This window comes from Pristiophorus japonicus, chromosome 18 (genome assembly GCF_044704955.1).
Source record: "Pristiophorus japonicus isolate sPriJap1 chromosome 18, sPriJap1.hap1, whole genome shotgun sequence".
NCBI lineage: Eukaryota > Metazoa > Chordata > Chondrichthyes > Pristiophoridae > Pristiophorus > Pristiophorus japonicus.
The window spans coordinates 81462029-81475378 of NC_091994.1; the positions used below are offsets into that span (position 1 = coordinate 81462029).

General features: G+C 47.8%; 1 protein-coding gene across 2 annotated transcripts in view; it reads right to left on the bottom strand.

Annotated features, from left to right (window-relative positions):
• p3h1 (prolyl 3-hydroxylase 1) overlaps positions 1-9703 on the bottom strand; it is a 55839-nt gene extending 46136 nt beyond the window's left edge. For both annotated transcript variants that reach the window (XM_070860174.1, XM_070860173.1), the window contains exons 1-2: positions 9030-9703; positions 304-456 (exon numbers count right to left, since the gene is read on the bottom strand). In XM_070860174.1, coding sequence (XP_070716275.1) covers positions 304-456; positions 9030-9473 — 597 coding nt within the window. In that variant the 5' untranslated portion in view covers positions 9474-9703. The remainder of the gene's footprint in view (positions 1-303; positions 457-9029) is intronic.
• Positions 9704-13350: the final 3647 nt, after the last annotated feature.

A 13350-nucleotide genomic window follows, 5' to 3' on the forward strand; every position in this document is an offset into this window, starting at 1 on the left:
GCAGTTAAGAGTCAATCACATTGGTGTGGGACTGGACCCACACATGGACCAGACCAGGTAATAACAGCAGATTTCCTTCCCTAAAGGACTTTAGTGAACCAGTTGGGTTTGTACGACAATCTTGGTCACTTTTATTGATACCAGATTTTTAAAACTTAATTCAAATTCACAAAATTGCCACAGTGGGATTCTGAACTCATGTTCTCTGGATTATTAGCCCAGCAATATAATCACAACACTGCTGTACCCATCCTGGGATACTGCTCTGCCAACTGCAATGTTGAGTCAGGAGCAAGTGGTTACCATGTGTGGTTTGGCTTCCAGGTCCTTAAAGTCGGTATCCTTCACGCCTGCCATCAGCTTGTAATACTCCAGGTTCTGCCGCATCTCCAGGTGCTCTGGGTTCACCACATAGAAAGTGTGAGCTGCTGCCACAGCTTTGTCCAGTTTCTTAATCTGTAACACAGACACAAGGGGACCACGTTTTAAATCCCATCATAAGGTCTAAAGAGATATAGAAACACAGGAAGTGCACAGCAGGTTGTTGGGGTAAAAAGACTTCTCTTCTTCAAGGTGGATCCTGAAATAAGGAATCAACACCCACCAGTAGAGCGACCCCGGAATCACTCAGACAAAACCTCGGTTCAACCGATCTTTATTCAAGCATATGCAGGGGAAGAGTTCTGATGAACCCTTCTAGGAACAATGGTTTCACCCACAGTTATACAGTTTCCGAGGTGTGCCACCTTCCTGCAAAACCTTCTGTGACCACCGGTTGGTTTACAGCTGATTTACGAAGCTATACTGATTTGTTAACCCTTATCAGACTGGCTGCTGAGTGGTTTTGCAACCTCTCCATCTCAGCCTTAGTTGGAATGTGTTGTTCCACAGTCTTAACCTTGCTCTGGCATTTCCAGCTTGGTCAGCAGTTTTTAAAGATAAACACACAAGCAAAGCTATTCCCTTTCACCTGATTCCATGCCATTTTCTATCATTCTGTACCAAAGTTCAACATATCAAGCTTTGCTTCTTAGCCTTTCTCCGCTCTAAAACCCATACAATCTGTCAATAGGCGACATACCACACTCCCCACCCTGAAGTGGAGGCACTCCCGACTCCTCACAACCTCCCAATACTGATAAGCCCCTGAATCTGGACCACTCTCCGTGGCAGATCAATTCACTACCTTCAGTATCCACTTTAGTGAACACCTGTCTGACTACTTCCACTTTGGTGACATCTTTATCCCCTTACAATACTCTACGCCTTACACAGTGTTATATATGCAGACTATAGATATACTCTCTATGTAGTCAATGTATAGTTGCATAACATGGAGACTTGTTATCTGATGTACTTTCAATAAGGTTTACACTGTGTATATACTATTCTTGCACCACTAGAGGGTGCAACTGGTGGAGACCGGGGTTTCCTGCCTCTGTGGCAGAGGCTGTCCACCAGAGGGCACTGTGATGGGAAACCTGAGGGTCACCTGCATAGGTGTGCAGGGCCCAGTATAAAAGACTGCCCACCATGCTTGTGCCTCACTCTAGAGTTATGAATAAAGGACCAAGGTCACTACAGTTTGCGTACAACACATTGTCTCGTGGAGTCATTTATAAGTGCATTACAGACATAACACACAGGTCAATCAGCACCTGAAAGAAAAACAGAAAAAAAAAGTTCCCAAGGGAGGCCTTTCAGCAGAAGGCGTTAATAAGAACATAAGAATTAGGAGCAGGAGTAGGCCATTCAGCCTTTCGAGCTGCAACGCCATTCAATAAGCTCATGGCTGATCTTCTACCTTAACTCCACCTTCCCGCACTATCCCCATTCTGATGGGCCAGCTGATAAATACATCATCCAATGTGACACTGAACCAGATCCCTGATCTCAGAACTAAGGTCCATCAATTGACCGCAGCGCCCCTGGGCTAGGGAGGGGAAAATCCGCCACAGGTCTCACTCGTGATTACTATCCAATGACACCTGCTGTGCGCGGACACTGGGCGAGGACAGGATCGGCACCGGCTACGATGCCCCCCACAGCTGAATAACCAGCCACGCTCACACGTGATGAATGTCCACTTGGGCAAGACGCAGGCTGGGTGTTGGCACCAAAAGGATTCAGCAATTCAGAAGAGATAGGAAGAAGAGGCGAAGAAAAAGAATCAAACTAAAAATTCTGCCTGACTTTCCACTGCTGATTAATCTGATGTGTACGTCGAACATCTTCTGTTTTTATTTGAGATTTCCAGCATTTGCATTTTGTGTGCCGACTGAAAGGTGAAGAAGCTGCGATTTTATCTCTGCTCTTTAACAGACCTTTGACCCCCAACTCAGGGCAGCTGTTAACGGAAAGAGAGAGAGAAACAAATACCCTTTACACAAATATTCTGCTCATCAAAGTGAGGGATGCTGAGTGCTGGGAAATGAAACACTAACTGAGCCATCAGGGTTCCCTCAGCCTTCATTTTAACAATTTTTAACAAGTTGACCACATCCAAGGCTCACTTTAGCCATTGAGTGGATGAGATCTACAGACCAGCAAGGCCATGGGTTCGATCCCCAGTCTGTGCTGAGGGAGCTGAGCTCAGTCAAGGCAGTGGAAGGAGTGCTCCAATTGGACTCTGGATTTATATAGCGCCTTTCATGCCCACCGGACGTCTCAGAGTGCTTTACAGCCAATGAAGTACTTTTGGAGTAAAGTAATATGGGAAACGCGGCAGCCAACTTGCGCACAAGCAAGCTCCCACAAACGGCAAAGTAATAATCTGTTTATTTGTTACGTTGATTGAGGGACAAATATTGGCCAGGACACTGGGGATAACTCCTCTGCTCTTTTTCAAAATAGTGCCATGGGATCTTTTACATCCACTTGAGAGAGCAGGCAGGGCCTCGGTTTAACATCTCATCTGAAAGACGGCACCTCTGACAGTGCAGTGCTCCCTCAACACTACTGGAATGTCAGCCTAGATTTTTTTGTACTGAAGTCCCTGGGACTTGAACTCGGGAGAAGGTTACACATGTGCACAGCCGACGTATCATCAACACGGCACGGTGCTCCCGAGTCGGCTGCGGGGTGGACGAGACTGTCACCCATCTCCTTCAGGATTGCGCCTTTGCAAGGCAGGTTTGGAAAGAGATGCAGTGGTTGCTGTCGAGGTTCATCCCGAGCAGCTCCGTAACACAGGACTCTGTGCTCTACGGGCTGTTCCCAGGGACACACACCGAGACAGACATCACCTGCTGCTGGAGGGCCATCAACTCGGTGAAAGATGCACTTTGGTCTTGCCAAAACTTGCTGGTTCTCCAGAGCAAGGAGATGTCCACGTCTGCGTGTTGCAGACTGGCGCAATCCAAGATCCAGGATTACGTGCTGAGGGACGCACTTAAAATTGGTGCAGTCGCCGCAAAGGCACGGTGGGGAAGAGCCACAGTTTAAAGCCCTTCTGCCACGGAAAACCCGGGGGCAGGAATCAGTACAAAACCCCCTTCGGGCTGTATTTGTAATTTACTTTTTGTGTACATGGAGCACCATGATCTGTAAACACCTATGTAGTGCCATGTACAATGCAAGGTCTGTTGCGAAATGCATGTTGAAAAGAAAAAAATGTAAATGTACCGTCACCCATTCCGTGTACTGTATAGTGAGACATGAAATGTAATTTGTTTGAATGTACTACAAAGTATCCCGTATTGGACCGAATCGCACTTGAACTGGAAAACAAGAAAATGTAACGAACGGAACTGCCGTCAGCACCCAAATAATAGTGTATGGGATTGCTGACTGCAGCTAAATGTATTGAAATGCCTTTGAATGTACTGTACAGATTTTTTTATGAATAAAGTATATTTTGAAATAAAAAAAAACATGTGGTCATCGGGTGAGAACAGGATTGGGCTCAGCTCAGGTGCTCCCCTGGCGATGCTCACTTGCTAAGACGCACAAATGAATAATGGCCACTTGGGATGGCCAGAGAACCATGGAAGCGTTGCCAAGCAAGCGGCCAACACCATCAGGAGGGGAACGGAGAAAGTTGGCAAGGATAATCTCACTGAGATTATAACATTAAAATAAGAGAAATACATAGAGATAAAGAAAGAAGTTGTAAGGCAGTCTCGGGCTTCAGATGATATCCATAAGGAGCTTTAGATTCATTAAATCCCCTGCAATACACAAGAAAAACAAGTTTCAATTATATAGCCCTTTTAACATAGAAAGCTCCAAACCCCATCTCAGAGGAAAAAGCGACAGATGTGGGCAAGTTAAGATGATGTCTGCAGGCTTGGTTGAAAATGTGGGGTCCAGGAAGACTTTTAAAGGTCGGGAGAGAAGTAAGGAAGCAGAGGGATTTAGGGATGGGTAGGGCAGCTTCAGGACTGAGATAATGACTGGCTAATTCTTACTTATGGCCAACCAGTGGAAATTCTGTAATACAAACTTCAGTCCAGACAGAGACAGCTAAGGTCAGTGTTTGACAAGTTTAAACATGAACCTAACCATTTGCATAGCCCAGACTGATTACAGTGCAGTGTGCAGCAGTCTGGAATCTTGCGCAGTTAGGACTCCGGGCTCCTGACAACATTCTTGTGGGTTTTAGGCCCAAGGCTCCTGCTGATACCTGACCTAACCTGTCACCTGTAAACTCTGCAACTGGGGTCAAGGACTCTCGCTCAGGAGAGGGATGCTGAGCAGATAGTTTAGATCTAACTACACAATCATTAGTAACAAGAAAATTAAAGGCAAAAATTTTGTCAGCAGATTAGATAGAAATGCATTACTTAACTTTCACCAATATTTTCACCATTTCTTTAAGTCCCATATAATGAGGCCTCATATCTCTGTAACCTCCTTCAGACCTACAACCCTCCGAAATATCTGCGTCCTCCAATTCTGGCCTCTTGCACAACACCGATGTTATGTGCTCCACAATTGGAGGCCGTGCCTTCAGCTACCTAGGCCCTAAACTCTGGAACTCCCTCCGTAAACCTCACCACTTCTCTACCTCTCTCTCCTGCTTTAAGACACTCCTTAAAACCATCCTCTTTGACCAAGCTTTTGGTCATTTGCCCTAATATCTCCTTTTGTGGCTCGGTGCCATAATTTGTCTGATTAACGCTCCTGTGAAGTGCCTTGGGGCATTCTGCTATGCTAAAGGCGCTATATAAAGTCAATTTATTGTTGTTTCAATGTTCTTCGAATCCTTTTATCAGATCTCTTATAAGTGGGTTCTGAAAATACTCGCTGGGAATTTCCTTTCGTATGTGCTCCAGCTCCACTGTCGAATTTATGTTTGATTTACGTCGGCAGACCAGAAGAAGCTGAGGAAATTCCTGGTGCACGCGTGCTTTAGGGTCCAGTCCGGCTCAGTTGCCGTGACAGGCTGCTGAACGGACGGTGGGTTCAGGTGAACTGAAGCAACTGCCCAACGACAGCCACGTTTCTTCCCAGCCTGCACTGCTTCTGGAGACGGAGCTGGCCAACAAAACTGGGAACGACGATACAATGGCCGCAGATATTTTGCCTACCAGGCTGATTGGAAGTAACATCCGGCTATAACCAGGAGACAACTGGCTGGTACGTGAAGAACCCGTGGGAGATAACGATCGCACTTCCTCTGGCAGTGACAACCTTGCACACATTAACATCGCACAAGCCTGAGGTTGTAGGCTACCAGTGACCCTGATGGATTGCTTACAAAGCCATAAACAGAAGGTGATTGACCCTCTTTCCCCACCCTTACCCACACCGATGCCTCTTCCACTACATCTGCTACCTGTCATCGCAGAAGTTCCAGCACTCACCCTGGGTCGACCCATCATTCGGAACTCTCTTCCGCTAATGGCAATTGTTCATTTTAAATCGGAGATTGATAGATTTTTGTAAACCAAAGATATTAAGGGATATGGGACAAAGGCGGGCATATGAAGTTAGGTCGCAGATCAGCCATGATCTCATTGTACGGCGGAACAGGCTCAAGTGGCTGAATGGCCTTCTCCTGTTCCTATGTTGGTGATGGTCATTATTTTCTAAACTCTTCTACCCCACTCAGATATAAAGCCAGGTTGTCTTAGTTTCATCCCACTTCTCTTCAAGGCTGGGGTAATTTTCCCTCAGCCTTCTGCTCTCTCACCCCAATTGCCATTCTTCACCGATGAATCTAGACTAGTCAGCAGGCTATTCGACCATGGTGAACATCACAGACGAGCCCAATCTTGTCCACGCGGGCGAGATTTTTCAGCAGGAAACGGGAGTGGGGACCTTGGTTGGTTTTCCCTTCCCTAGTCCAGGGGTACTGAGGCCAATAGTGGCATCCTGACAGAGGCCGCAGACTGAACCATGAGCCTCAGAACCAAACCAGGCATTGCAATCAGGCACTGAGCCATCAAGTAAGATCCAATTAGTTTTCCTTATTACATAAGTTTCTAAGGTATACCAATTCTTTTTGCACATATAGCTGAGATTTTTAAATTAAGAAGCCTAATTGAAAGGCCAAGGCCAGTCGAAGATGAAGTAAATAAAGTAGATGAAGATGGTGTCAGCTGTGGCTCGGTGGACTATGTACAGTAGGCACCTCAAAGCACTAGAGAAGTACCACCAGTGCTGCCTCTGCAAAATCCTGCAAATCCATTGGCAGGATAGGCGCACCAATGTCAGTGTTCTCACTTAGGCCAACATCCCCAGCTTCGAGGCATTGACCACGCTCGATCAGCTCCGATGGACGGGTCACATTCCGCATGCCTGATGCTAGACTCCCGAAACAAGCACTCTGTTCCGAGCTACGTCACAGCAGGCAAGCCCCAGGAGGGCAGAGAAAACACTTCAAGGACACTCTCAAAGCCTCCTTGAAAAACTGTAATGTCCCCACCGACTCTTGGGAATCCCTGGCTCAAGACCGCTCAAAGTGGAGGAGAAGCAACCGAGAAGACACCGAACACCTCAAGTCACTTCGCCGGGAGCACGCGGGAGACAAGTACAAACAGTGGAAGGAGCGTATGACAACCCAAGCACCCCACCCACCCGTCCCTTTGACCACCGTCTGCCCCACCTGTGACAGTGTCTGTAGATCCCGCATTGGTCTCATCAGTCACCTTAGAACTCAGTTTAGTGTGGAAGCAATTCATCCTCGACTCCGGGGACCTGCCTGAGAAGAAGAGTGGGTAATACTCTTGTCTAAATCAGAAGGTTGTGGGATCAAGTCCCACTCTTGGGGCTTAACACAAATCTTCTGGGCTGATGCTCCAGAGCAGTACTGAGGGAGGACTATCATTTGGATGAGACGTCTTGTCTGCTCTCTCTGGTGGACATAAAAGATTCCATGGCACAACTTTGAAGAGCAGGGGAGTTATCCCTGGTGTCCTGGCCAATATTTATCTCTCAACCAACATCATCAGGGAAAGTGGAGTTGAGGTTGAAGATCCGCCATGATCTTATTGAATGGCGGAGCAGGCTCGAGTGGTCATATGGCCTACTCCTGCTCCTATTTATTATGTTCTTTTTTTTTTAAACTCATTATCTGGTCATTATCACATTGCTGTTTGTGGGAGCTTGCTGTGCGCTAATTGGCTGCCACATTTCCCACATTACAACAGAGACTACACTCCAAAAGTACTTCATTGGCTGTAAAGCGCTTTGGGCAGCCCTGAGGTCATGAAAGGCGCTATATAAATGCAAGTCTTTCTTCTCATTTTTTTTAAGACAAGATGTAGTGGTTAGGTGATGCTAATCTTGTAGGAGAAAGGGAATGATGAGAGAGATAAAGAATATAAAACTGTGCAAAAAAAACATTATGGGGGGAACAGCAATGTATTAAACAGGACAGGGAGACTGACAAAACCCGACTGGTTAAAGAAATTTACAACAATCGGCATGTCTGCTGACTGATCAGTTTTTTTTTTAAATCACCCGAGTCAGACTTAAACCAGAAGTACTGTTCCTACAGGAGATACAGACTGTCTTTTTGTTTAATTCTCAGATGGGGAAGTATGGGTTCCTGCAAAGGTTCAGTGGGGAATTTCGGAATATCTGCTTGCTGCAGGCTACGGAATGGGAGCTGGCTGCAGTAACTGAGAGCTGCAGCCGACACCCGACTCCGACGTGGCACTCAGGCCGGGGGGGCTCGGCTGGGGGAGGTGTGTTGCACATCTTGTGAGCACGGACAGGCAGCAAGAAACCAAGGCACGATTAAAACAAGACCACACATGTCGTTTGGTGGGGGGTCAGGGCAGGCACCACATTGCTCTCCCCCCCCCCCCCCCCCCCCCCCAACCTAAACAAATGTTGAAAGAATGGGGTCTCAGTGTCTGCAACGTCCTGCACCTCAAACACGTGGATGAAATCCGACTCAAATCAACAGGCTATTAACACTGCAGAAAATACCTCTCTGCACTCTGCAGAGGGTTCACGGTCAGTGGGAATGGGAGCAAGGGGCAAGAGAACTTTGTCTCACTCTGACATTCAGTGTGAACTATCTTCCCGATCAAACTGCAACAAGATGTGCTTATTCTGTGGCCCACAAGTTCTTTCCTATTTCTGCAGGGCAGTCTAGGCTCGAAGGGTGAGGGGAATTCACTCCTGAGAGTTCCTCCGTCTCAACCCCAAAGGCTTTTCACGTTTTCAGTATCCCGGCTAAAGGAGCCAGCCAGTTCTCAAACTGCTCAAATGCAAGAGACTTCCAGCCCCCAAACACCACCATCTCTCACTATCACGAGCACATACATTTACCACTTCTTACTTAAAGTGCAAGAAGATGCAAGGCACGAGTTGCTGGAGAGAATCCGATAAGATTCAGTTCATGTGGGATCTCAGAAATGAAAACGCACACTATATTTTAAGCTAGTGCTCGAGGTGACTGGCTTGTAGTTTTCGAGGTAAGAATTAACAGTCGTAGAAAGACCCTGTAAATCATCACCACTGCTGGACCCAGTCTGGACAAAGGTAGATCTGAACAAATACAGGGGAGTTTCCATCCAGATGAAGATGCAGAGGTGCTTGAAAGAGTCGTGGGTCGCTCGGATTAACGCTACCTTGAAATAGGCCATCTGCAGGTAGTTATAGGGAGTCCTCTTGTGGAACTCGAGCAGAAGCTCCTCGGAGATCTGGTGCATTGAGTAGGGCCCCAGCTTCGCGTCCTCGCACTCCCTCAAGCAGTCGGCCTTCCTCAGCACGGTGTTGAAGAAGTTCATGTCGAAGAAGAAGTCCTGCCCGCCGCCGGAGATCGCGAAGCCGGCCTTGTGGGCGCAGTGGGCCCGGCAGCGGATCTTGGTCCGCCGCAGTGCCACTTGGTTCTGCAGCGCCCGCTCCATGTTGATGATCACCCCTTGCCAGTCGCTGCGGTAATAGGCCTCCACCGCCGCGCTGAACAGGCGGTCGTACGACTCCAGCGGGGCCCGGTCCGCCCACGGCTCGGCCCTGCTCCCCCCGGCCCGGGTAAGGGCGAGGAAGATGGGCCAAGAGAGCCAGAGGGCCATGTCGGCGGCACAGACTGAGAGAGAGAGACAGAGGCACCACAGCCTTGTGAGGAGACGGGGTTGGGATGAAATTTGAACTGGAGAGAAAGAGTGCTTCCTCCTGGAGGGCGGAGCCCCGGCCCTGTCTCTCCTCCTTGGAGCCAGTCCATGGGAGAGCGGCTCAGGAAATGCAGCTCGCGAACCTAGAACTCCTTAAACATGGAATGCTTTTCGGTAATTAGGCGTTAAGCTTAAACCTAAAGCAGCGGGGTGGGGGGGCAAGAGTGGGATTTCACAAAACGGTGCGGGAAACAAGGACTCACTTCAGAGAAGCAAAAAAACAAATCAGAGACTGCCCTTCTACCCCCACCTCTGGTTTCACGGGCTGACGGGTGGCTTCAACACATTCTTTTCCACTTTCGCAAACCTCTTTAAAAAAACAACTCCCCTAATCCTCCTCCCAGACTGACACTTATGTCTGATTCCCTTTTTGTAAAAGGCCTCAAGACACTTTAAGAAATACTTGGATTTACATTTCACGACAATAAAGGTGCTGGTACAGTGCAAATCGCCGTTTAAAACGCTCAAAGCCCTTTCCCCTAAAACTTAAGGCCCACGTATTGTACAACAGGCGGTCTCTCGCTCTCCTCGTGTTACAGAGCGCTCTCTGTTTAGCTGTTCGGGAATCCATGGGAGCTGAAGTGTGGGCAAAAGATTAATTTACAAATCTGAAGGCAGGAATTTCTATCCTCTGATCCTATTTTGTTTGCTGCGGCAAGGATGGAAGGAATGGGGGTCCTTTGCGTATCTGCTTTACACGAATCATTTTGAGACTGAATGGATTGAGAAGAGCTTTTACTTAAACGTAGCATGCGACTTTTTCCTCCCAACTTGAGGTTTATGTTATGGGGATCCCGTCTATGAAAACAGTTGCTTCTAATGTGTGTGTGTGCTGGCGGTGGGGGGAGGGGCAGCTGGAGCGGCCCATCGAGAGCTGCAAAATGTAACCCTTTCTTGACCAGCCTGAGCCACCAGAAGCTTTTGACTTTTGCCAAGTATGTGCTGTGGTGCAGTTAGGGTTGCCAACCCTCCAGGATTGTCCTGGAGAGCCTCCGGCACTTAAAGATGGCTGAGTTCCACTACTTGAAGGGGCTGCTCCTGAAATTCTGGCTGCACTTCAGTCCCACTCTCCTGATCTTTGGGCACCCTGTGCGGAGGGGAGCGGGTAGGTCCGAGGGCCTCCTCGTAGGACTGCTCCTGGGCACGGCCAAGGGTGCCATCAGCCGGTCCAGGCAGCGGGCGGTCGAGGGGGTCGTTCAACCTGACTGCCTGCCTCTCTTCCGCTCTTACATCCGGTCCAGGGTGTCCTTGGAGATGGAGCACGCGGTGTCCACCGGTACGCTCGCGGCCTTCCGCGAGAGGTGGGCACCGGAGGGACTGGAGTGCATCATCACGCCCGGCAACCAAATTTTAATTTGATTTTACGTTTTAAAGTTTAATTGTTTTAATTGCCGGTGCTTTTAGTGTCCCCCTCTCCTTTTATAGGGGGCACTGGAAAAAGGAAAAATTTGATTTTAGTGCCCAAAAAAAACCCACAAAAAAACCCCCCCAAAAAAAACAAAAAAGGGCCTTGTAAATGTCTTGTGTGTGTCATCCAGGTCGGGTGGCACGGATACATGTTTTATGTTTTGCAGGTAGACTCTAAAAGAGTTAAAGATGGCTGACAGCAAAACCCGGGAGAAAAATAATATTACAAGAAATTGTGGGGGCGGGGGAGAACTCAATTTCTTCAACCTCTTGCGTTTATTAGTTAGCAAAATATTGGAGATGGGGGGGAAAAAAGGCTGTTTGATCGGGTGGGGCGGTCGGAGGGAGGAGGTCATGTGATGAAACCTCCAGGAATAAGTCCGACCAGAGTTGGCAACCCTGGGTATAGTGCATAGGTTTTCAAACTGTGGTTCCCAACCCCTGGGGTCTGTGAGGAGATCCCTTTGTGTCCATGGCACAATCAGAGTTCTGCATTTTTTTTGGTCTGCGTTTACTTACCATTGAGTAATTCCTGTTGCAGTGTATTAATTAAAGGCAGAAGTTGATGAGGTAAGATGGGGAGAAGTTCTTCTCTCTCCCCAACTTCTGAGATGGAACCAGACTGTTCGCAACCTCGGTGTCATATTTGACCCTGAAATTAGCTTTCGACCACATATCTGCAGCATAACTAAGACTACCTATTTCCACCTCGGTAACATCGCCCATCTCCGCCCTTGCCTCAGCTCATCCGCTGCTGAAGTCCTCACCCATGCCTTTGTTACCTCTAGACTTGACTATTCCAATGCACTCCAGATTGGCCTCCCACATTCTAACCAACGTAAACTAGAGGTGATCCAAAACTCGGCTGCCCGTGTCCGAACTTGCACCAAGTCCCATTCTCCCATCACCCCTGTGCTCGCCTACCTACATTGGCTTCCGGTTAAGAAACACCTCGATTTCAAAATTCTCATCCTTATTTTCAAATCTCTCCATGGCCTCGCCCCTCCCTATCTCTGTAATCTCCTCCAGCCCCACAACCCCCCGAAATGTCTGTGCTTCTCTAATTCTGCCCTCTAGAGCATCCCTGATGATAATCGCTCAACCATTGGTGGCCGTGTCTTCTGTTGCCTTGGCCCTAAGCTCTGGAACTCCCTCCCTAAACCTCTTCACCTCTCTACCTCTCTACCTCTCTTTCTTCCTTCAAAATGCATCTTAAAACCTACCTCTTTGGCCGAACTTTTGGTCACCTGCCCTAATTTCTACTTGTGCAGCTTGATGTCAAATTCTTTTAATCTCATAATACTCCTGTGAAGCGCCTTGGGACATTTCACTTTGTTAAAAGCGCTATATAAATGCAAGTTGTTGTTGTTGTTGTGAGTTGGAATGCACTGTTGCCTTAAGGGGTGTTGAAAGCAGATTCAATAGTAGCTTTCAAAGAGGAAGTGGATAAATACTTGAAGTGGAAAAATTTGCAGGGCTATGGGGAAAGGGCGTGGGAATGGGACTTTTTTTTTATTCGTTCATGGGTTGTGAGCTTCGCTGACAAGGCCAGCATTTATTGCCCATCCCTAGCCCCTGAGAAGGTGGTGGTGAGCTACTTTCTTGAACCGCTGCAGTCCATGAGGACTAATTGGACAGCTCTTTCAAAGAGTCGGCACAGGCACGATGGGCCGAATGGCTCCTTCTGTGCTGTAGAGGAGAGAGAAACAGAATTGATACAGGAATGTGAAGTAATGATGGTGAGAGTGTTGGAAGTATTAAAGGCGAAGAAAGTATTGGAGCTGAGAGAAACACAGTATTAGAGGAGAAAGCAGCTGGAGTAATGGAGGAAGAGAATCAGCCAGGGTTCCCCCTCATGATCACTATCCTGTGACTCCTGCTGCAAAGTGAGTGTGTGCACAGGATTGTGTTCAGCTGTGGTACCTGCCACAGTCAAATAGTCTGTTTGGGCTCATTATCAATCCTCACAGATGAAGAATGGGCATTTATGTGAGGTACCAGAGGACTGCTAGGGCATGTGGAACACATACGACAGCAAGGGTCACTGCCTTCAGCAGAAGATTTCAGGGAAAGCACTGCTGCAAATCGGGACTCTGAACACAAGATATATCAAATATCATTTTTTTTTTAAATCGGTGGATTTGAAATCTAGGCAGATTGAGATTAAAACTGATTTTGTGTTAACAGTGTCAGGCAACCATGCACCAGTATAAATCCAACCAGCAATAGCAAGACCACTCAATCAATTGTCCCGTCTTTTCCTCTCCTGAAAGTGCTGATTCTTACTGGGGTACAAACCCACAGGGACCAGTAATGACCACAAACCTCGCTTGCATGGCCACTCCTTTCATGTGTGAGCCTCGACTGTAAA